The sequence below is a fragment of the Cryptomeria japonica genome, chromosome 6 (assembly GCF_030272615.1).
Source record: "Cryptomeria japonica chromosome 6, Sugi_1.0, whole genome shotgun sequence".
NCBI classification, from domain to species: domain Eukaryota; kingdom Viridiplantae; phylum Streptophyta; class Pinopsida; order Cupressales; family Cupressaceae; genus Cryptomeria; species Cryptomeria japonica.
The window spans coordinates 117,856,072-117,880,459 of record NC_081410.1 but is presented as its reverse complement, the minus strand read 5'-3'; the positions used below and the strand labels follow the sequence as shown (position 1 = coordinate 117,880,459).

The 24,388-nt window shown below is 36.9% G+C and overlaps 1 protein-coding gene across 11 annotated transcripts in view; it reads right to left on the bottom strand.

Moving 5' to 3' along the window:
- Window positions 1-1,043: 1,043 nt before the first annotated feature.
- Window positions 1,044-24,388, bottom strand: part of LOC131074818 (phosphoglycerate mutase-like protein) — a 77,518-nt gene continuing 54,173 nt past the window's right edge. For 9 of the 11 annotated variants that reach the window (XM_058011515.2, XM_058011522.2, XM_058011514.2 and 6 more), the window contains 3 exons: window positions 10,404-10,523; window positions 1,590-1,634; window positions 1,044-1,456 (listed from right to left, as the gene is read on the bottom strand). In XM_058011515.2, coding sequence (XP_057867498.1) covers window positions 1,261-1,456; window positions 1,590-1,634; window positions 10,404-10,523 — 361 coding nt within the window. In that variant the 3' untranslated portion in view covers window positions 1,044-1,260. Of the gene's footprint in view, window positions 1,457-1,589; window positions 1,658-10,403; window positions 10,524-24,388 lie in introns of all 11 variants that reach the window. The other 2 variants (XM_058011523.2, XM_058011524.2) reach the window with 2 other exon arrangements.

Genomic DNA, 24,388 nt, shown 5'->3' with positions numbered 1-24,388 from the left:
AGTAGAATCCAATAAATAAAATTAAAATTTTGAAGTATACAAGGGTTGCTAGGAAAATAGCAAAATAAACAGTAAAAACTTAAATTGCGTTTTTTATGTTTTTATTTTTTTTAATAATATAAGTATTATAATTACAGAAGAAAAATATTATATTGTAATTAATTGATTAAAATTAATAATTTATTTTTATTTAAAGGTAAAATAAGTTTTGAAGAGCACCCAAAATCTTTTGTAAAATGTTGTAAAACAGAAATAACAAAATTAAATAACACAATCAGAAAGCCTTCAACAAACCACCAACAAGAACAAATCTTAAAAAACAAAAAAGGGCCCAACAAAACCACACAACTGAACAACAACAACCAAAAAAAAACAGCTTCAAGAAGGTTTGAAGCTAAGCCTGAAACATCAGAAAATCAAACTCACCCACATTTCTATCCTCGAGGGGGGCTCCGCGTAGGACCTCAACGGAATCCTCAACAATCATTTTATTCATAGGGGGTTCTCCTCAGGGCCTCAACCGATTCTTGAACATTATGAACCACAGCTTCTAGCTTGTGCCTAAAGAAGAAGCCATTTGTTTATAATGATGAATTAATACCGTTTCAATTCAATGTAATAATCTCTCCTACATAAATATATATAATACTGCTTCAAGATATCCTGTCTCGTTTCTAAGTCAAATAATCATTTATAATTAAAAGACAAAATATTAAATGAAACTCAAACAAATATATTATGCTTTAATTAACATTGTTAACAGCTGAATTTTATAACAAATAATTTTCTTAGTCACTTTATCTACCTTTCTTCATTAACTTATAATTAAGGGAAAAATAAATAAATATACACAGTTGAGCATACAATAACATTAGCTTATCATTGTAATCTATTTCAAATTGCAGTATGACGGTCCCAGAATAAGCACTAATTTCTTTAAAAATTTAACCACTCTAAAGCTCGAAGGACTAAGACCTTAAATAATAGATGAACAAACAAAGAAATCTAGGGACAACATATTATCTCAATTGTGGAGCTTCATCAAGACAAAGACCAAATTTCATCTTTGCAAATTTTATTTAAATAAGGAGTTCGGCACGCCATCCAACTAGGTATTTGTTTTTTTCCAATATGTAGCCTTTCAGACTAAGTAGTATCTCGTACAAATTCTTGGATAAATACATGTCATTTGTGCTCTGTTGAAATGCTCATCACTTCAATGGGATTATTAGACTGCTTAGAAAATCGGTGGATTTGAGATTATTTTGAAGCTGCTGTAAATTCTTTCTTTGTACTCTTCACATCATCACAATCAATAGGAACATCAGTACGAGGAGGAAAGGCTAGCGCATGTTCATCCTCTGTATTCTTTACACCATCATAATCTTTAGAGACATTAAGACAAGAAGGAATGTACCCTGGAAAATCGGTTATACGCAAACTAGTACTGATTCCACTGTAAATCACACAAGTCATGTCAAAACAATGCAAATCCCAATAAAAAATGACAACTGAATGGAAGAACTTGTAGAGCACTTAATATGAGTTAAAAAGGAAATCTGAGTCATAAGAAATGTAAACTTGTTCACCTTCTGTCAGCAATAACAAAAGAACGAAGTTCACAGTTAGCAAGTCTGCATGGATTGAAAGTATTATCCTATAAGCAATCATGAGAAATGTAATCAACAAATACATATTAAAAAATCACTTAACTAATGTATTGCATCGAAAATAAATGTTGGTAAGCATTAAAGTAGCATGCCAAAATCAATCTCATAAAGAAGGATTTACAAAGAATTATTACTGTTAGCATTAGTTGGTTGTGTGGCTAATGGGCCATCTCTTGGTCAAAACTCTGTCAATGTAAGATAAAGAGCTCCCAGTGAGCAAGGAGACATGTTTGTAAACTAATTTTGTATTATGAGAGGATATAGAAAATTGAATACAGAATTCAGTTGCCTTGTCCGTGAAAGAAGACTTTGCTGCCAGAATGTATAACAAAAAGGCAGTAGAGATTTTTGCAATCCAAAAGAATAACTAAACATCATAGAAAGCTATGGTTTGCACATCTTAAATGGAAATATAGAAAACTATGGTTAAACAATGCCAATTGTTCGACTGTATTCAATACTAACTCAACAATTTCAATTTTGCTAGAAGCCTCGTAATTGCTTAAGTCCTCCTTAACACTTTGATAAAATGTATATGGGTGAACTAAAATTAGGATATTTTAATGATATGATACATAAGCATCCACATACCAAATCTCTCCATCAAACAAGGAAAAACTCATCAGAAATCTCGCTGAAATTGAGAACATTTTGCAGTGAGAAAACCACCAGGTACAACAATAGCAATTGTATTATTGTTATGGTTGTTTCACACGTGATAGTGGCGGCTGTGAATGTGTCATGATGATTTCATTAGTGGCATGTTAGTTTTTTTCTCAGTACTCATGGCAGTTTTCAAGAAAAGTAACAAATGTGAAGATGATTTTGTGTTCCTCAGCTCTTTTAAGTTCTTTAGTGCACAAAATTATGCTTCCAATAGAATATCCGTAAGAGGAATAAGGGCTTGGAGGCAAGGGAGTGTAAGAGTGAGAATTAGAAATTAAAATTTTGAGCAAAATTTGCTAGTACAAAAGTAGCTGAATTACTGTGAGTAAGAAGAATGTTGTATATTCTCTATTTGAGTTCTTTGTAACTACTTTTTTGACCAAAGGAAGGGAGGAAGTTGAGCATCTCCCACTTCCGGCTGATTCTCCTTACATAGATTTCAGAATAAAATATGTCGATTGTCTTATAGTTCTTTGATTGTTTCATCTTTCCATAATGTTAGATTTGTTAAACTTTTGGATTAAACTGTGTGCAATATATTTCATCATCTCAACGTTTTGGATCATACTTCATGATCCATTGAAATATCCCGGACTCGGATAATGCTTCAAATCTGATTTGAATTTTCGTTTTTACTCATGTTTTGTTTCTTCATAATGTAATATTGCGACATTTAAACATGCAGATTGAACATGCAAGATGAACAATATAGATTTTCAAGGAAATCAATCAATGAAATACAGAGAATCTAAATAAGCCAATGGTATTCTTTTGATATAGAAATGTATTGCTGTTTACAAACACATGCTGCTGTTAAAAATCAGAAAATGCCTAATGCCATCAAGTAACACATACCCGGAATGCCTCCATAAATAAAATAACAAACCCTCTGAAAATCTGCAAGATAGATCATCAAATCTCTATGAAAACTGATAAATGATGTGCAATTGTGAATCTTCAGATGAATTCACCAAGTGGGCTGATCTGAATTTCCGTCTTGTTGTGATGTTTCACACATCTCCCCATTGCAAATGGGGACCCCCACTTTTTACTTTGCCTTGGTGTTTTGCTTGGCAATAGTTTCTTAGTTGTTAACCTTTACTTGTGAGTGGAGGTTGGTTTTGTCAATCCAGGATGACGAGTTGAGGTTAGGTCACAAGAAGTTGTCAAGTTGCAAGGAAAGATGTTAAGTTACCAAGGTTTGTCATGGTCAGTGTGTCTAGATGAGATCAAGTAACCCAACGATCATTGAAAGCTTAACGAGCAAGATTGTCTAGGTATGCATGTCATTTGGCATTTTGTGCAAACTAGGTTAGATGTTGCACCCTAGGAACTGTGACCTTAGGCTTACAAAATTGCCTTCAAATGATGAAATACATCGAAATAGCAAAAAATGAAGGCAATGAACTCATGGAAGTTTGAAGAGGAAAAATTTGACTAGGTCAAAATTTTGTTTAAGTCATAGTCCTTATCCTAGCTTGCTCACCAAGAGCAATTTGTGCAATTGGACCTAGGATTTGCGCCCTCCCTTTGAGAGCATCTAACAACGCAATCAACTTCCTCATATGAGTAAATGAGCATATAAAGTGTGCTTTGAGTCTTGGTCAAGCAAATATCATCTTTGCGTCTTGGTAGGCAAGACAAAAATTTGTGCGAATGGACCCTAAAAGTGCGCCCATGCTAGAAAGGCAAGAATCACAAGATAATTTAAGTCAATGCTAGTAAGGGATCAAGATTGAAGAATTTGGGTGCGCAGACAAAATTTGGCTATCAAGATTTTCCTCAAGCCAAGGACCTTGCCTTGAGCAACGAATTTGTGCAAATGAAGCAAGAAATGAGCCCAAGCAAGAGAGGCTTTGACCAAAGGCAACATCAATGTGGAAATTTAAATGAATGATTATGCAAGTAAAGGAAGAAATAGTGACCATTTTGTTCAAACAAACCCCTATTTGGTGCCCAAGTTGTGCGAATGCATGGTCAAAATGTGCCCTCATTTTGTGCAATCAACACTCCAAAGTGTGCCTTCTTGTTTGTGCAATTGAAGATCAAAAAGCCACCCAACATATACCTAACATGAAACGAGAAAGATAAACACTCAACATTTTGCGTGAATGAAAGACTTGAAAATCAAGACACGTGCAAATAAGGGGTCAATTTGTGCCCTTGCTTAAATACTTGTGCAATTTAAGATAGACATTGCGCCATCCCTCGTGTAAATAAACATGAAGAATGCGCTCACTAATGGGAACTTGTGCAATTGCATGCTCATTTTGCGCCCTAGCAACTCATGAACTTGTGCAAACGGAGGTGTAAAATGCACCTTGGCAAGATCAAGGCAATGTGTGCAAACCAACATGAGAAGTGCACTATACATTCAAGCTTGCTTACCAAGATAGAATTGTGCAAAGGGGGCTTGAAAATGTGCCTAGGCAAGAAAGGGAATAATTCTTGATCAGTTCATCAATTTATGCAAATGAAACTTAAATTTGTGCCTTGCCTTGGGGCTTGTGCAATTGAACATGATTTTGTGCCCATCTTTGTGCATATAGAGTATGAAAATGGGCCCGAGCAAGGAGGTCAACTCAAGCATAATGTAATATGTTGGAGAGCATGAGATGAAGTGTGTGAAGTTGAATTTGAACCTAGACCTAAATGCAACATACATGTCACGCTTGAGTTTGTGATCAATTTTAAATTTGCATCTTTGATTCGTAGTGTTTTGATTCAAGTTTATCTCTTTTGCAAGTCTGATTGCACGTGGATATGAAGGAATGCACAAGGATGTGAAACAAGTGTAAAAGGACTTCATCAAAGGCTATCAATGCAGTTAGCACCAAGCGGTCAAACCGGGGCTAGCATCAAGTGAACAACATTAAAATATCATACAAACAAGATGATAGACTTCGCAGCTTCAGCTAAACAATTGCAACGGGATGAGGCTCTCAACATCTCAAAAGATAAAAAGATTTGCTTAAGCAAGGCAATTTAAACAATCAAAGCTAGAGGGTTGACTTGATCGTGACAATGCCATCATCACACCAAGCTTAGAGATGTTGAGTATCAAGAGATACCGCTCAACTACATACGCATGTGATGAGGTATCAAGTCTACAATGCAAACTGAGGTGTCATCCTTGTCATCACTGACCAATCAAAGGATTCTACGTCAGCATGTCCAAATGCAATGTACCTAACTCATTCAATGGAGGCACAAAATTCAAGATACCTAACCTCATTTTATATTGGTACACATTCAATGTGGAACATAAGTCAAATCAAATGTAATTCTCATGGGCTGAAAAGGATTTTTTTGTAACAAACCCTAATTAGGGTTTTCATCTTGTAATCTTAGCCATTGATTGTGAATCAATCTAAGCCACTCATTGTAAAGAGCTATCTATATAAGGCTCAATTTTCTCATTTGTAAAGGTTAAATAGAGAATAATAGGTAGTTAATAGTTGATCAATAGACATTAGATAGCAAGTAGCTAGAGTAGAGTAGGAGAAACAAAGTTTGTTGCTAAGACTTTGTTGCAAGAAATATATTATTTTCATTGAAGATATGGTGAATTTCATGTGTTGATTCAACATTTTGCATGGTCTCTACCTCTCATTTGTTTTGATGTTGATTAAATGGATGGAAGTTATTGTGGATGATTAAAGGTGAAATTCAGATGTTCATACTAGTATTTTGCTGATTGCTAAATACGTTGCATGGTCAACTGAACTCTTCACATGAGCTTAACTTTGAATGCTATTCACTCACTGATATGCATTACATTGATGGTGTCTATGTTGTTGGTAGTAATTTGAACATCATTAGCTCTCCTTAGAAGATCGCACCAGCTTTTCCTAGTTGTTCCTTGCATGGTGAAACAAAGCATGGTTGAATTTCACTAAGTCATTCATAGTCTCTTACATTCTAGGAATAGACTAGTCTCTCTAGACCTTTTCTTCTTTTATCCTTTTTTTACATTTGAGTTCAAATAAGTCTTCATGTTCCAGCAACATTTATGTTCAATGTGAATCCCCCTTGTGATTCCAGCAAAATCATATCATATCACTAAGTCTATATCCAATATGAAGTCAAGACCTAACTATCGAAACCTTGGAGTCATCTCGTTTGATCACATAGTTTAGCATCTGAGAGGTCTTTGTTCAAGAGAGAATAAGATACTTAGTATTTTATTCTGTGTTTGAAGGTGTCATAAAAAACACATCAACAGAATTGGCGCTAGAAGGAGGGCATGAATGCAAACTCTTGAATAGGTGAATCCAGTGGAAGATCAGTGGAGAGTCATCCCCAACTCTCGACAAAATTTGCACAAGAAAGGAAGGTGATCGTTGGTCTATCAACTGGGCTTGCAAAGGGAAGAGGCATTTCAATGCTCAAATCAACTGTAGCTCGAGCCAATTGAGCTTTCAAAGCCAAATTTAAGATTTGCTAGATCTCTCTTATTCAAAAATCCAAAAAAGCAAAAAAATCAAAAATCAAAAATCAAAAAATTCAAAAAAGAAAGATTTCTCAATGGACGGGCGGCAGCATCACCAAGATGATTAGCAGGTTGATTTCTTTCAACTTTGGTGGACTTTGAATGCGCAACTACACCCACACAACTTGTCAAAATTTGCAATGCCAAGACAATGCAGGATTCACAAGACTCTCGAACATGATGAAATATATTGCAACAATCTTTGTCTTCTCCTCCTACTCTACTGCTAATTGCTAACTAACTGTGAACTTCTAACTATTAACTTATACAAATGAGAAGGTAATGCCTTATATAGACACCCCAATCACAATGAATGGCCCAGATTGATTTCAGATCAATGGCCGAGATTACATGATGAAACCCTAATTAGGGTTAGTTATAACTAACTTCCCTTCGACCAATGAGAAAATTACATCATTTAGGACACATGTCCTTTGAATTCATACCAATGAAAAATGAGGTTTGGTATGTTGAACTCAATGCCTCTACGTGTGTAGTTGTAAATGAGTCATGCACAGTGAACATGGACATGTTGTCTTGTCATGACTTGATCAAGTTGATGATGACTAAGAACCAACTCAGTTTGTTCTTTGTAGGTCAGCACAAAGAAATCTTTATGTCTCAAGCAATATCTCTTGATACTCAACATTTCCAATTGCTCGATGTGATGATGATGGGTCATATTCCCAAATTGTATCATCTTGGTGATCAAGTTTCTAACTTTGATTAACTCTTCTGAAACTATCTCCATTCCTTGATCACTCTTGCATTTCATCCTCTTGTTCAGGAATTCACCTTGTTCCCTTTAATGATATTCAATCCTGAATTCATGATGTCTACACTTGATCCTCTTGTGCATGATGTCCTTGATCAGGATTACCTCCTTTTGATGATGCCATGTTGATTTCTCTACATCATTTTTAATCAAATCCCATATTAGGTGGTGAATCTCCTTCAATCAGGTTTCTAGATGCATATAAGTGGTATGATCCACCTCTCCCAGGTCTGATTTGCCTCCTATCTTTCCTTATGTCAAACCTGCAAAACACACAAATACTGAATCAATCATATAACATCAATCTTCTCACAAACCCCATCATTCAAAACCCTTGCAAATTGATGAATGCTGATGAAATTCTCCTCCAAAGTCTACAAACAGAATTGTCTCAGGTCTGCCATTTGATCTTTGGCTTGAAATGGATTGGTTTGAAGTTTGAAATGAAAATTTGATCCCTAATTTATATCAACCCTCAAACCTGGACTTGCAATCCCTCACTAGGCTGACATGCATTTTATTGATTTTCTCTCATTTCATTTCTCACTAGGCCGACATGAGAGTCAAGCCTGCATTGGCAGGTTTGAGGTGGTTGCTTGCACTACTCATAGGTGGGCGGATTTGAAGCCCTTATTGCACGAACCTAAGTGCATTTGACATGTTGACTTGCACAAATTCCACAAGGGCGAATTTGAGGTGTTGATGCACAAAAATTATTGTGGGTTTAAAGTAGTTGCTTACACAATGTGTGCTTGAGGGGATATGAGACCTAGACTTGCACTAATGCAAGTGGAGACCACTTAAAGGTGTCACTTAGACAATCACAATTTACCTCACGAGGTCGGTTTTGGGGTCGTGGGGAGGTCTATTGCACAACAAGGGCAGATCTTAGGGTGCAATAGCACAATTTTGTGCAAGAATCTTGTTCATGCAAATTAGGTGTTGCAAGGTCAGATTTAACAGACTAGCATGCACAACCTAGGGCGGGTTTGGAAGGTTGAACTGCACAACCTCCTCTTGGCACAGGTTTAAAGGGTTGGCTTGCACATACATGGTGCATGGGGGTTGACTCCAGACAGTCAAATTTTCCATACTTTTCCCCACCTAGATCTTGCACAAAGGCAAATTGGAAGTTACTGAATCTAAGGCATTGTGCTTGCAATTGTTGACAGAATTACAAGCAAACTTACCACTTCTCACTCTTCTATCCTTTCCTAACAACATCTAGCACCTTGACAACTACGACCAAATTGACAAATTAACAACATTGACAAGATTTTACAACTTTTGACAAGATTTGACCTCAATTAATGCCCATTCATGAATCTTGGACTCGAAAATTGAGTTCCCAACTTGATCACAACATCGCATTTCCTAAGACATACCAAGGGATACTCAACACACTTAACCCAAACCAAGAAGACTAAACCTTTCTCACAAACAAAGGTTAAAAACTATGACTATTGCCTAGCTAAAACAAAACTAAGTTAGAACACCTAAGCTACAAAGCATAACGTGGGGGTCCCCATTATCAATGGGGCGATGTGTGAAAATGTCACAACACTATCATCACTGGAATGTGATAAGAGATTGTCACTATGATCTGGCTTGGAATCTTCAATAACCCCACCTTTAACATGCTAAACATCTGAAGATACATTTGTGAACTAATTGCTTAAATCTACCCCACTAGAATCATCAAGGAAGTCAATAATCTCAGAAACATTGCCTGATAAATCTGAATTCGAAACCAAAGTTGTTTTGTTTATTCCCTCATTCACAATCTTATCAATGCTAACTACATGCATGTCTAGTGGGTCATCCTAGGGCTCAATCAAACACTCCTCATGATGTGAGGCAATCTCTCCATCCAAATGCTCTTCTATGAATTCCTTTTCATCTACCTGCTCCTCATTGACCCAATAATGTTTCAGCTTTTCCTCACATTGTTTGATCATGCTGTTGACCAACTCATATGCAGTTGAAGAAGTAACTTGTTCTTGCTTCGAAACAACCAATAACATAGATAAAATGGGTTGGGAGATAGCATCACTTTTGTTAATAATTAAGGCCATAATGGTTTGCCTACAAGAAGATATAATTTCTTCATGCTCCTCAGTGATTGAAAATATGAAACAATGAAAACAAGATCTGACCTTTGTCATAACTTCCAATCTTAACTCTCTTACCAAAGGAAGGACTTTTGATGTCATCTAACCCATGAAAGCTCTCAACAATCAGCCATAGTACCTCCCTCGTAATCTTGTTATTGTAGAGTGCTTTAGGGGTTGAGATTCTCATAATTTCATTGAGGCAATAAGTCACAACAAGTCTTACCTCTTTATCAGGATGTCTCATGAACATTGACTTAATCAAAGAAGCCATTGATGGCTTCATTGCCCAAATCATTTTATTGAAATCAGATTGATTTATCATAGACAAACCATCCCCTACCACCTCCAACATACTGAGAAAAAGCTCCTTTCACTGATGTAGAAACTCAAGATTTCCACCTGCAATATACAACAATGGTTTTTAACCATGAAATGATATAATATTTCTTTACTTTGCTAATAAGATACAATAAGAGAGAACTAAGCTAGTTCATCTTTGAACCAGCGACTCGCCCACATGCCTATGGTATATGCATTAAGTAATTAATTTGTTTCTATTCCAAAAAGAAATGCACAATGAAATTTTCTTATATAACTAGATCAGTCCAATAACTGCAATTGAAGATGCAAAATTATTGAAGCAATTTTATTGTCTCCACATTCATGTTATTCATGGAGTAACCTACTCTTTGTGGATCTCATTTCTAACCAATGGATGACAATCCTTCCCAAAGAGGGCCATTGTGTGTTTTAAAAAGCCCTTATGTGAAACGATAGCTATTTCCTTTTCCATTCGTGTCAATAACCTGTACAAACAAGTGCTCCTCTTAGTTGGCACATAATTAATCTTGCAATATTGATCTTTTTCATAATAATGAAAGTCGAAAAGAATGAATTAATTATTTATAAACTGATAGGCAATAAAATCAAGGAATAAATTTAAACATAGTAGATCTTATCAGATTAATAATCTAGGTGGTATGTTCTTGATGTTTTACTTGTTCAACTATAGAATAATCCATAGTTATTTTGGTGTTTGATAGATAGAAAACCAATATTTTTTTCTAGACTTTAATCTAATTAAACTTGGAATAGTTGAATTCTATTTATACTTTTGATTTGTCAAATCAATTCAGATTTTGAGTAAAACTACTACATAAACCATTTTGAAAGAATTTGGTATTTTCTTCAATTGATCGTCTGTTAATTTACATAAATAAAAAATTACAAATTTTAATAAGTTATTTCTCAAATATTATATATTATGTTAACTAGGCCATCCCTTTACCATCGACAAATTTTGCCTTCCCAAAAATCCATCCATTTGTCTCTATCTCTCACTATTTTGAGACTCCATGGAACACTAGTTTGAATTGACACACTCCAATTTAGATAGTAAAGATCTAATGAATCTTCTACTCAACCATTAAACGTCTTAAGCCAATTTTAGTTGGACATCTCATGAGAAAATGTTATGATCTCCTTGAAAGTACATTTAGCTCCTCGATTTAGAAATTTTGATGCATGTTCTACTTAACTCTTAAAACATGATACTAGTAAAATAATAAAGTAACATAAAATGGCACCAAGGAGGAGATCATTACAGGGCACCAAATCAAGACGGATATTTGCAAGAGGGGGATTTAGAGGAAATTTTTTAGATGTGATAAAGAAGGGCATAGAGAATATGACTACCAAGGAAATCAAGAAGGGACAAACAAAAAGACCATAGGGTAATGCTAGAGTTGCCTATGTAGATGAAGAGAATAGTACTAAACATTCAAAAGAAGTTGAAAGAGGAGAAACTTTTGTAGCCATGTTGAAGAAAGAATGACACAAAGAACCAGCCCAATGAAAGAGGTTGTTCAGAATAAAGTATAAGTCAGGAGTTAAATGTTGTAATGTAATCATTGATAGAAGTACAAATAATCTAGTTTCTGAAGAATGGTTACAAAGTTGAATTTGGTAAGAATAGAGCATCCACATCAATATAGGATTGCTTAGTTATAAAACAACCATAAGCCTTAGGTTAATGAATAGTGTTTGGTAAAACTAAAGATTAAAGATTATTATGATGGAGTGTTAAGTGACATTATGCCAATGGATTTATGTCACTTGCTATTGGGAAGGTTGCGATCAAAGTTCTGTGACTCGCAGCGAGTCACGCGAGTCAGCGGGCCGGGTGACCCCTGTCGGGTCACAGTGACCCTGACCCGAGCTCGGACAAGTCAGGGGGCGTGACTCGCCTGACTCACCGAGTCAGTGAGTCACTCCCTAACTCACCAAGTCCGAGGGTCGTGACCTGGCCGATGTCACTTAAAAGAGTGCAGTCAAAAAAACAAAAAAAACTTAACATTTTTTAATGAGGAAGTCGACCCCGAGTTCGATTGGCTCACTGAGTCCACCAATCCAGTCTTCACTGATGAGGACCTTGAGTGGGTTGACCAAGCAGACAGAGAGGCTGAGGTTGTGGCTATGGCAAAGGAGGAGGATAGAGCACGATCAGGCACAGCACCTATGGCTACTCAGACTGGCACATCACAAGCAGAGACTATGGCTACTCAGTCATCCAGGACCTACCTTAGACGCCTTTCTAGGAGGCAGATAGACGAGGCTGAGCCAGAGCCTGAGCCATAGACTTGTTTTTGTTTACACTTTACAGTTACATATATGTTTGGGAACATTTGAAGTCATGGATTTTATATACATTAGACAACACTTATAACTCTATATATCTATGTTTTCTAATTCCTTCAGCTACAATTTACATTTCTACGCATGTGATGAATGTATGTGTAGCGTCCTAAAATTGCGACACTTGCAATTTCGACTGCATTTGGGTCTTCACGATGGCGACGCAACACCGAACCTGAATGGAGACCCCGAAACTTGTCCATGACATCAAAAACTGCATTTTCCAACACCCTGGCCTGATCCTCCTTGCACCCTGCTGTCCCTGGAGATGGGACCATGGCGCCCAGCGCCCTGGTCCTTCAAGACTAGGGCGCCCAGCGCCCTGGTCCCCCAGGACCATGGCGCCCAGCGCCCTGGTCCCTGGCCCTATTTTGGGCCCGGTCTCTTTTGGGGCCTCGGGTCTTTAGGTTTGCAAATTGGAAAATAACCTTTCCTGGTCGGCCAAAGGTCGGAAAAATCAATCTATCAATCCTAATTGACAAGTATATAAACTACATTTCCTCTCCCATTTTGGAGAGGAGGGACATATGTGTACAAGACGTGGAAACGATATTCAAACATTCAAGCATTCAAGCATTCCTTCAAGCAATTGATCATTCTAAGTCTCCATTCAAGGCTAAGTGTTGCATTCAAGACAAGGATTCAACCATTGAAGAGGAGATCACATACAACAACATTTACACCTTCGCATGTAAGAATACAAACATTCTTACAACAAGGTATCAAGTACTTGTTTACATTACAATCATTTACATTTACAGCATTTCTCATTTCTTGGTTAATTCCAAAACCGGGGTTTGACCTAAGGGCAAACCCCTAATCCCTAACCCCCCAATCGTCTTCGCTTTTCTGTGTGTAGGTTGCAGGTACGCGGCTGTAATTGAAGATCTGGAATCCTTGTGCAGAGACGAACAGATCCCCCTTCGTTTCGCGGATTTTTCGGAGGACCGTGTGCACGCCGGGCGCCATCGTCCCGTCAACTTTTGCTCAAATTTGCAGGACAGCGCCGTCTCGATATTTTACTGCTAATTCCAGGTCCGCAGCTTCATCCTATATTCCTATCGCTGTTTATAAGTGAATCTTTCTCACTTTTCATGCATTCTTAGCTTAATCATTCTATCTACATTCTTTACAAAAGAGGGTAGCCTTGCTATCTTAACCCTTGAAACTCATTTAGAATCCAATCTTGCATTGTGTGGGATTGGATCTTGTGGGTTTCAACCCCTCTTTTAAATGTAAAGTCTCCCCTAAGTGAAAACCGTCAATCCTAGTGACCCCCTTTCTCCTTGGAGTGGGGGAGAACACCTAGGGTTCGATTTTCCGCTTTACATTTTGGTGAACTCGACGTGAACATCCTTTCTGATTATTCATGGTTAGATCTGAAAATTGGATGCCTTGATTACATTTCCATGTTTGATCTTTTGCAAATTTTAGAGGTTAATTGCATGAAAACCCTAAATTTTCTTTTTAGTAATTGAGCTTGCGAAATGTTTAATTGTTAATGCTTGTTTCAGATCTACCCTTCTATTACAAATTGTCAATTCATATTTGTGCTTTAATTTTGAAAATTAAGTGGTTAAGTGTCAAAACCCTAATTTTTAAAACCTTCTTGATTCAACCTTTGACTAATAATTTCACTGATCAAAACATCTCCAAATCGGCTGTAACTTTGGATTCCGCAACAAAATCATAATATCTTTCATCCTTGAAAATTTGGAAAAAAGTTGCGAGGACCGTGTGCACCCCGAGCGCCATCGTCCCCGACATTTTTTCCGAAATTTTGGGAGCTAGATCTTACTGTATTTTTCTGCTAAAATCCAGAATTTTGGCTGATTTCATCAATTCTGACACTTTTAAAATTACAGTCAAAGTTAGTCTAGGGATTGCTTGGATTAAGGCTTCTAATCATTCAAAAATTGTTGAAACTGAAATTCATGTCAAAATTGTGTTTCTTACTGTCCTAAATCTGAAAAGTGTGTTGGCATTCATTCAAAATTTCAGTGCTTTATTCAAATTTTTGCAATTTGTGACTTTTGAAATTAAGTGTTTAATTACACCAACTTTGATTCCCGCTTTCAAAATCAAATTTTGCATGAAATTGAGTCAACTTTTAAATTTCAAAGCTTGCATTGCTCTTAGTATTCCCTCTAAAATCATAAAATTCAAAATTTCAGTTTCCCTCTCTTTTTCAAAAATTCAAATTTTGCATTTTTCGACAATCTTGGTAGGGTTCAATTTTGAGATTGCAACTTTAATTTGGCCTATCTACAGATCGTAAAATCACTCAATTTTTTTAGGTTAGCTGTAAAATCATCATAACTTTCATCCCTGAAAATTTCGAAAAAAGTTGCGAGGACCGTGTGCACTCCGTTCGCCACGGTCCCAGACATTTTTTCCGAAATTTCGGGAGATTGTCCTGATTGCATTTAACAGCTTAAATCTAGGAGATTGGCTGATTTTACTGAAATTTGCTACCTCTAAAATTCAAAATCTTCTCTCTCTTTAGTGCATGAGTTTTACAACAATAAGCCCTACTTACACTATTCCCGTTAGACGAAGCCTTAGAATTAAGTCTTTCCAAGGTTTAATTACTGAGGAGATGGAACCTAATTTGAATGGCCTTTTTAACGAGGACACGGGTTATTCCTCTAATCCCCTTAATGATGAAGAAGCTCTCCATGAGGTTTCTGAAGAACAACTTTCGAAATTGGATAACCAATTTGACGATTTTCGACAGTGGATGTCTCAAGAATACCCCGATAGTCAAGCTCTTCCTTTAATTGAGGGTCTAAAACGTATGCTTCAAAGTGATAAGAATGGAATTGATATTTTGCGTGGTATTGCACACATTGTGGATTCAAATGTGATGCCTATGAAGAGTTGTGCTGAAACTTTGGGTTATACACAACCTCCTACTCAAGTCAATCATTCTATTCCTTTGACAACTTCTATTGCTAGTATACCTACTTTTACATCAAACATAATGACTACTTCAATACAAGACATTCCTCCTATGATCACCAGTCATGGGGGCAACCCTTCTTCTTCAATTAACCCTCTTCCTTCATTTAATCCGACTTCTTCATTCATTCCTTCAATGAGTGTTCCTATTACATCTCCACAAATGAACCAGGCGCAAGGGGGCAATTCATTTAATCATTCCATTCCTCCTTGTAGTGTTCTTCCTTTCCAATCATCTCCTATGACTAACTATCATAGTGTCCCGCCACCTTACTCTCTACCTTCTTTCAATAACATAACACCTCCATCACAATCTAACTCTTCGACTGAAGCGACCATTAACAATCTTGCACAAACTGTCTCTTCCTTACAGCAACAAATTGCCTCTATGAATCAATCTAAGATTAGTGTGCCCACATTTGATGTTGCGAGCCCACTTTCTCTTGACATTGTTCGAGCTATTCCCCCTAAGCATGTTGAAATTCCGCATTTGGAGCTTTATAATGGTAAGGGTGATCCTTTAACACATGTTAAGACTTTTCAAACAATATGTACTGATTTTGCTTATGACCAAAGGTTGCTTGCAAAACTGTTTACTAGAACATTAAGAGACAAAGCCCTACAATGGTATTGCTCGTTGCCTTCTTATTCTATTACTTCTTTCGAACAACTTGCAAATGTTTTCATTCAACAATTTCAAAACAATATAAGTCCTAAAGTTACTTTGATTGATTTAATGCATTGTAAACAAGGTGTTAAAGAAAAAGTGACTGATTTCATTGGTAGATATAAGCATTTGTATGCTCAAATTTCTTTTCCAGTGCCTGACAATGATATTCAAAGAATCTTTATTTCTAATTTACAAAAAGATATTCGAGAAAAACTCCTGTTTTTTGAGTTTACTTCTTTCCAACAGTTGTGTGCAACTCTTCACAATTATCAACTGACTGTGAGTCAAATGGAACAATCACATCCTATGGCTCCAAGTGATAAGGGTGATAGTAGTCAACAACCATTTGGGAAGTTTAAACCGAACAGAGAGTCCATTAAATTCAATGAAAACATCATCAACAACAATGTGAATGCAGCATCAGGTGTGCCTCCTATTTCTAAGTTTTTCAGGAAAGAAACTTTACTCCTTTGAATGAATCATTGCATAGTATTATGAATAAATTATTGGAACAAAATGTGCTCACTCTTCCTCCTATAAGGCAAATAGATCCTGCAAAGATTAATTCACCCTATTTTGATAACAAATCTTTTTGTCAATTTCATCATCAACCTGGGCATGATACTGAAAAATGTTTTGCTTTAAAGGGTAAAATTCAAGATTTGATTGATGATAATACTATCTCTGTTTCTGGTGTGAATGATAAAGGCAACACATCTGTAGCTCCTCCTAACCAAAATCTTAAGATTTCTACTGATCCATTACCTTCTCATACCTCTAATGCGATTGATACTAATGATTCCTCTGTCTCACCCAATGATCTTGTGTCTATGACTCCGAATGTGATTAACTTTGTAGAGCAACAGAAAATCCCTAAAGAACCTTCCATCACCTTTGATTCTAGTGAAACTATCAGAGCACCTGATGGTCCTTTATATATAGTTGCAAAAGTCAAGAATACACCTTGTCGTGGAGTGCTTATTGATCCTTCTTGCATGGTTAATATCATTACTGAAGAATTTCTTTTTACTTTGCAATTGAATCAAGTGATTTATGACAAAACAGATGTGATTGTGAAATTATTTGATGCATTTTCTTCTCCTGCAATTGGTTCTATTACATTACCTATTGAGGTCCATAACAAATCCCTTGATGTGAACTTTGCTATTATTCCTTCATCCGAACAATTTCGTGTGAAGCTAAGCTATCCTTGGCTATCTTCCATGAAAGCTATTGCTTCTCCTATTCACAAGTGTTTGAAATTTCCCCATAATGGTGAAGTTGTTACTGTTAATCATAGTCTCTTTAAACCAGCTGAAAGAACTTATAGCGTTCCTATTGATTACTTTTGGCCTAAACAATTCCAATCTCTTCCTCCGCGAAGTGATCATCTTTTCAAATCGTATCAAAAGTGGAAAAAAGATATGATCCTATCTCTAAGTGAACCTAGAACAACCAAACTTGAATTTCCTATCATTCTTGAGAAGGAAGTTCTTCCTTTGAAAGATAAAACTAATGTCTTTCCTCAAGAAGATTCCCAACCCATCCCCATGGATGTGACTATGTCTATGTCTAATAAACTTCCTAAAAGTAGACCTATACCTCCTCGTCATGATGGACTTGGTCTCCTTCCTAAACCAAATATTCTTCCTTTATATGGAGCAGTTCCTCCTCCTTCCTTTTATAGAGAGAAGAGACCTTCTTCTTCTCCTATTATCCAGCCTAAGAGACCACAACCTAAACACCCAAGTGATAAGGATGAGAACATTCCTCCTCAATTTTCTCCACTTCCTACTAAGACTAGATGAAATCGTTCTGCGCATGAACGCCGACGAAAGCGTTGTCTTAGAGCTCAGGCAGCTGCTTCTCAAACTTTACAATCTCCAAAAACACCTTCAACAAGCATTATTCCATCTCCAAAATCTCCAAAACATAAGGTGCATGATGGTCTTGATCCTGTGCGAGTTAAAGATCCTATTTTTATAAATCTTGATGATGATATAGATGAAAATGTTATTCATGATGAAAATGTTACTTCTTTTCATTCTGATAGTGAATATGAATATGTTGATGTGGATAACAATTTATCTAACGAATTTTCTAAAGCACTTATCCTAGCTCCTACACAAGAACAACGTGGCTTGGAACATGAACATAGCCCTTGTTTGGATCTTGTGATAGCTCCATCTGTTGTGTTGGATGTTCCTCCTCTAGCGTGTTCCCTACCTTCCCGAAACATTGATCAGCAAGATCAGGGGGTAGATGACGTGCTAGACTAGTTTCATTAGCATAGCAGATTCTCTCCTCCTCTCTTGTGTTACTTCTTCTATGTGTTATTCTCATTCTTCTATTTGTTGTCCTTAGTGTTGTCTACTTGAGGACGATGCAAAGCATTGAGATCTCTTTTGGTCTCTCTCATGTTGACTCAAAAGACACATGTGTTCCCTTCTTCTAGGTGACCTTCCTTGATTGGGGAATGAAGAACAATTATGCATACATACGTATGATATAAATGAATTATCATACAGCATACTGACCCCAAGGAAAGCGAAGTCACCTTGTGCTTTGTGTTTTGTGTCTAGTATCCTTGGGCTTATCTCACACTTGGGGGCTAAATCCTTGTGATAACGTGCTCCTTTTCCTTCTCATTTCCTATATGTATCACTACCTTAAAGCAATCACCCCCGTTGAGGCGTGTGCGATCGCTTTAACGTAGGGGGGCATACACCCCATCTATCTCTTCAAGATACTTGAAAATTTCTTGGCGAATTTAGCTTTGCCTTGAAAATTTTTGATATCTTTCTTGCATGACTCATAATGAGGGAACCTTACTACTGACAGTCATGGTTCTCCCTCGTGATCTTCCCTTTTACTTTGTCAATCGAAGTCGTAAGATCCTTAGTCCACTGGGGGCTTGGTGTATCTTGCCTTCTTGACGTGGTGAAAGTCTTTCAATGTTGTTTCCTTGTACTTTATCGGAAGTATGAGTGTACGCTTATACTCCCGCTAAAGTGGGGGCTAAATGTAGCGTCCTAAAATTGCGACACTTGCAATTTCGACTGCATTTGGGTCTTCACGATGGCGACGCAACACCGAACCTAAATGGAGACCCCGAAACTTGTCCATGACATCAAAAACTGCATTTTCCAGCACCCTGGCCTGATCCTCCTTGCACCCTGCTGTCCCTGGAGATGGGACCATGGCGCCCAGCGCCCTGGTCCCTGGCCCTATTTTGGGCCCGGTCTCTTTTGGGGCCTCGGGTCTTTAAGTTTGCAAATTGGAAAATAACCTTTCCTGGTCGGCCAAAGGTCGGAAAAATCAGTCTATCAACCCTAATTAACAAGTATATAAACTACATTTCCTCTCCCATTTTGGAGAGGAGGGACATATGTGTACAAGACGTGGAAACGATATTCAAACATTCAAGCATTCAAGCATTCCTTCAAGCAATTGATCATTCTAAGTCTCCATTCAAGGCTAAGTGTTGCATTCAAGACAAGGATTCAACCATTGAAGAGGAGATCACATACAACAACATTTACACCTTCGCATGTAAGAATACAAACATTCTTACAACAAGGTATCAAGTACTTGTTTACATTACAATCATTTACATTTACAGCATTTCTCATTTCTTGGTTAATTCCAAAACCGGGGTTTGACCTAAGGGCAAACCCCTAATCCCTAACCCCCCAATCGTCTTCGCTTTTCTGTGTGTAGGTTGCAGGTACGCGGCTGTAATTGAAGATCTGGAATCCTTGTGCAGAGACGAACAGATCCCCCTTCGTTTCGCAGATTTTTCGGAGGACCGTGTGCACGCCGGGCGCCATCGTCCCGTCAACTTTTGCTCAAATTTGCAGGACAGCGCCGTCTCGATATTTTACTGCTAATTCCAGGTCCGCAGCTTCATCCTATATTCCTATCTCTGTTTATAAGTGAATCTTTCTCACTTTTCATGCATTCTTAGCTTAATCATTCTATCTACATTCTTTACAAAAGAGGGTAGCCTTGCTATCTTAACCCTTGAAACTCATTTAGAATCCAATCTTGCATTGTGTGGGATTGGATCTTGTGGGTTTCAACCCCTCTTTTGAATGTAAAGTCTCCCCTAAGTGAAAACCGTCAATCCTAGTGACCCCCTTTCTCCTTGGAGTGGGGGAGAACACCTAGGGTTCGATTTTCCGCTTTACAGTATGTTTACGTATGTGATCAAATTAGCTTCTATTTGATGATATTATAATGTCTTTAAGCTTAATTCAATAATGGGTGTATGAAACAAGTTTTAAATTGTCAAAAATTTCTAAATTTCAAGGGTTTTCTTATTTTGCCAAGTCCGAGCCGAGTCACGAACCGAGTCAGAGCCGAGTCCGAGCCGAGTCACGAGCCGAGTCAAAGCCGAGTCCGAGTCTGGGAACTTTGGTTGTGATAGTATGATAGGTGTGCAATCCATGATCACCATGCTAACACCCACTCTTTGACAAAAGAGGGAGTGAGACATAACCTTAAATTTATAAGAGAAGAAGAAGAAGAAAAGGTGTGTAGCAATGCTAGAATTTGTTTAGTAAATGGTAGAAATCTTTTGGATGGAATGAAGCACAAACATATGGGCTTTACCTTGAAAATATGTATATGTAGAAATTTCTAATTTGTTGGATGAATTTCAAGATATTGTTTCAAACAATGTACTTGAAGGTTCATCACCAATGAGAACATAAGTCATCAAATGGACTTGATACCAAGAGTTACTTTTCCTAACAAGGCAACTCATAGAATGACTCCTACAAAAAATGAGGAGCTGAATAGACAAGTTTACAAATTGTTAAGGGAGGGGCTAATTAAAAAAATCTTGAGTCCATGTGTAGTACCTGAAATACTAGCACCCAAGAAGGATGGAGAATGGAGGATTGTCATATCCTCATCTGAGATCAAATCACAGCTTCTATTAACATTGAACTGAGGCAACAATAACAATGGAGGCTAACTAGGGTAAATGTTAAATAATTCCTACGTAGCAAATTTAGAAACGGCTGACTAAGTTAAATATATAATAACTACAAGATGGCAAATCCTAGGAGACGCAGACCCAAAGAATATGAATACTAAAATATATAAATAATTGCTGGTCAGCTATTCCCCTTTACTAATAATAAATATCTTTTTATCTTTCCTTAATAGCTGCGATCATGAAAGGGTAGCAATTGTAAAGTGAAAGGACAGCAATTGCCAAAACAGCTGTATCTTTTCATACCCAAAGCGTATGACCCTTTTACCATGAAGAGTATAAAGTGAAGGAAACATAATTTGAAGGCATCCAAAAAGGATCAAGATGGAATGATCAAGAAGATAAGTAAGAAATGAATTAAGATCAGAACTGAGTAAGAGCAGAAAATAATTATATTATAACAGCAATCAGATCAAAGATGATCTATGAATATGAAACAATTATAGGCATATTTAATGTCCATGCTATAGTAATGTTGGCAGTACTTCCTTGCAAGTAATCTATATGTTTCCATTTATTATATATGATAAGGGATTCATTTATAAATCTATTTGAAAATTAGAGAAATGGATTGCAAAACAGGAAAGTCGATCAACCTTTCCAATTCATGAGAGCTGAAGACCCAACATACCCTCCATCAAGCACACCACCCTGAGATGGAGCGTTCGTGAGCCGGGATGCATATGTGTGCTCCCAGGCTTGGTGGAGGGAGGTAGTCTTCACACTCTTATCAAGCACACCACCCATCAAGAATTAAGCCTCATGTGCTGGGAGGCTGATTAGTGCTCCTGGGCTTGATCGAGGAGGATGGAGCGCCTCCAAGGTGAACTGAGAGATGGAAGGCTGGCCCACTTTCCATGCTCATAGTACAAGGGCAACCAACATTTAGACTATGTTTGCAAATGTTTTAACGGATTCCTAATGAGGTTATTATGAGAATCCATATTGGAATGGATAATGCCTTAATTAGATCTTATCATGAGAATGTTATATGACTTTACGACGGATACTAATAATTAGACGAAAAAGATGTTATCTTGACTTGTGTGCAGGTTCTGGACCAAGTTTCCTCTTATAGAAGGTGTTTCAATTGAAAAAATTGTATTCTTAAATGTTCTTTATTTCTTATTCTAATGGAAATTGTTGTTTTAGGGAAAAATACAATAATATCCCCGAAAAGGATATTACAAGAATGTGTACGATTTCCAAATCCATCAACAAAATCAATACGGAGTACAATTTCCTTTACCAATGGTGAATAATATCATTAATTGTCTAATTGAAGCAGAGTATTTCACAAACATAGATTTGAACAGTGGGTATCACCAAAGCAAGATATGGGAAGGAGATGAATGGGAGACAACATTCAAGACAAAAGAAGGATTGTATGAGCGTTTGGTAATACCATTTGAACTAACCAATGCATTGAGCACTTTCATGAGGATCATGAATGAAGTACTCAAGGGGTTTTTGCATAAGTTTTTTTAATGTATATTTAGATGGTACTCTAATTTTTATTATTACCTTGGGAAAACATATGATGCATGTTCATAGAGTTTTTTGAAAGGTTGAGAGAAAAGAAGTTGATAAATTTGAAGAATTCCAACATTGTGAAAAAAGAGTTGGTGTACCTAGATGCACCAACATACTCAAAAGCTCATTGCAAATCCAACTTAATTAAAATCAATACTATAGAAAATTCATCCAAGAAGTTTGCAATGCACCCAAAACGATGAAACTTTCCTTAAAAAGCATCAACAAACTCATCTTGATCCCCTAAACCCATAATTAGCTAGACTCCATATTAAAGTAATATTTTAATATTTAGTTTATAATGGTCAATTAAGTTGTGAGAATAGACTTTACGAATATTCTTTATTTTTTTAGATGTCATTTTCTTTCTTAGTTGTTGATCTTATTCTTGTCGAATAGATCTTTTGTATCTCTTATTTAAGGAGCTTTTTGCTCCTTTGTTAATATCAAGTAACTTGGTAATCATTCTCTATTTCATTACCTCCATTATATGGTATCATAGCTTGGATTTTTGTGAAACCTCAAGATTGGTGAATGAGATTGTGTTCGTGTTTGTGGAAGAGAATTTACCAAAGGATGTACAATTTTGTACAAAAGTTTTTGTCGATTTGTTTTGTTTTCAACAAATTTGTGGGTTTTTATATGTGGATTTTTTTTTTATAAATTTGTGGGTTTTCCTTTTCCAAAAATCATCACATCATTATAGCAAAAAAGATTGTTGGTTTTTTTGGTTGAATCACACAATTCTTGATCTGTAAAATAGCACCAGGGTTGTTTCTGTTCATGTGCCTATTTATTCTTTATTTTGGTAGCAATTTCAGTTTTTTTTGCGCGCTTTTTATGTAGAATTGAGGGCAATTATATTATAGAGCTTTTTCAACGATTTTGTTCAAAATTGGTATTTTTCCTACTTTAACAAGTGCTATGGATTGTTTTTCTATAAGCCAAAATTGGAAGTACATTTTTGGCAAATATTTTCACTAATGTCTAGAGTTCACCAATGGGATTTTCCAAGCTTTTTAGGCGATTTCTCTAAAAAAGTGGGTTTAATCTCCCTTTTTCAATCATGGACTAGGGCACACCCAAAGGATATCACAGCAATTTATTTCGTTTTGCGATTTAGTATTACAAGAGTAATGGATTCATTGCCCAACATCACATTGGAAGTTCGCTAGAAAGAATTACAACACCTAGAAACAAAGAATGCTCACGAACTTCAAGTACAAGTGTGTTAACAAGATTGTCCTCGGTACTGAAACTCAACCAATAGTTGTCGATAAATATTAGGGCAAGTTTGATGAATGTAATCGTGAAGTCGTTATGCTGATTAAATTATATGTAATAGATAAGATGCTTCTAGAGGTTCCATCAAAGGAAACTTCTACAAAGATTTGGAAACACTTAAGTAAAAGGTTGATGGTTGTCATGTCCCCTCTTTAGCTCTGTCTAGCAGAGACATGTGAGTTAACCTATTATGGAGTCTTGTAGGTTGGCAATGGTGGATAGAGACTCAGTCGGGATATTCAGTGTTTGGATTTGGTGTTTCTGGCAGTAGTAGATCAGTTTGGAGTAGTTCCTTGATTTTAGGAGGCAGTTCCTACTTTTTAGGAGGTTGTGACAGCGTCCAGGGTTGGGGTTCCATGAGACCATTCCTTGGTTTCAGTTTCAGGAGATTTGGGTGCATTTCCTAGTTTCTAGGAGCATCCCTAGATTTTAGGGATGAGACTGCCAGTTGATCCATGATTTCCGACATCAGTCACAGACAGGTGACAGGTTCCGTTTCAGACTTTTGGAGTCATTTGAGCCTTCTG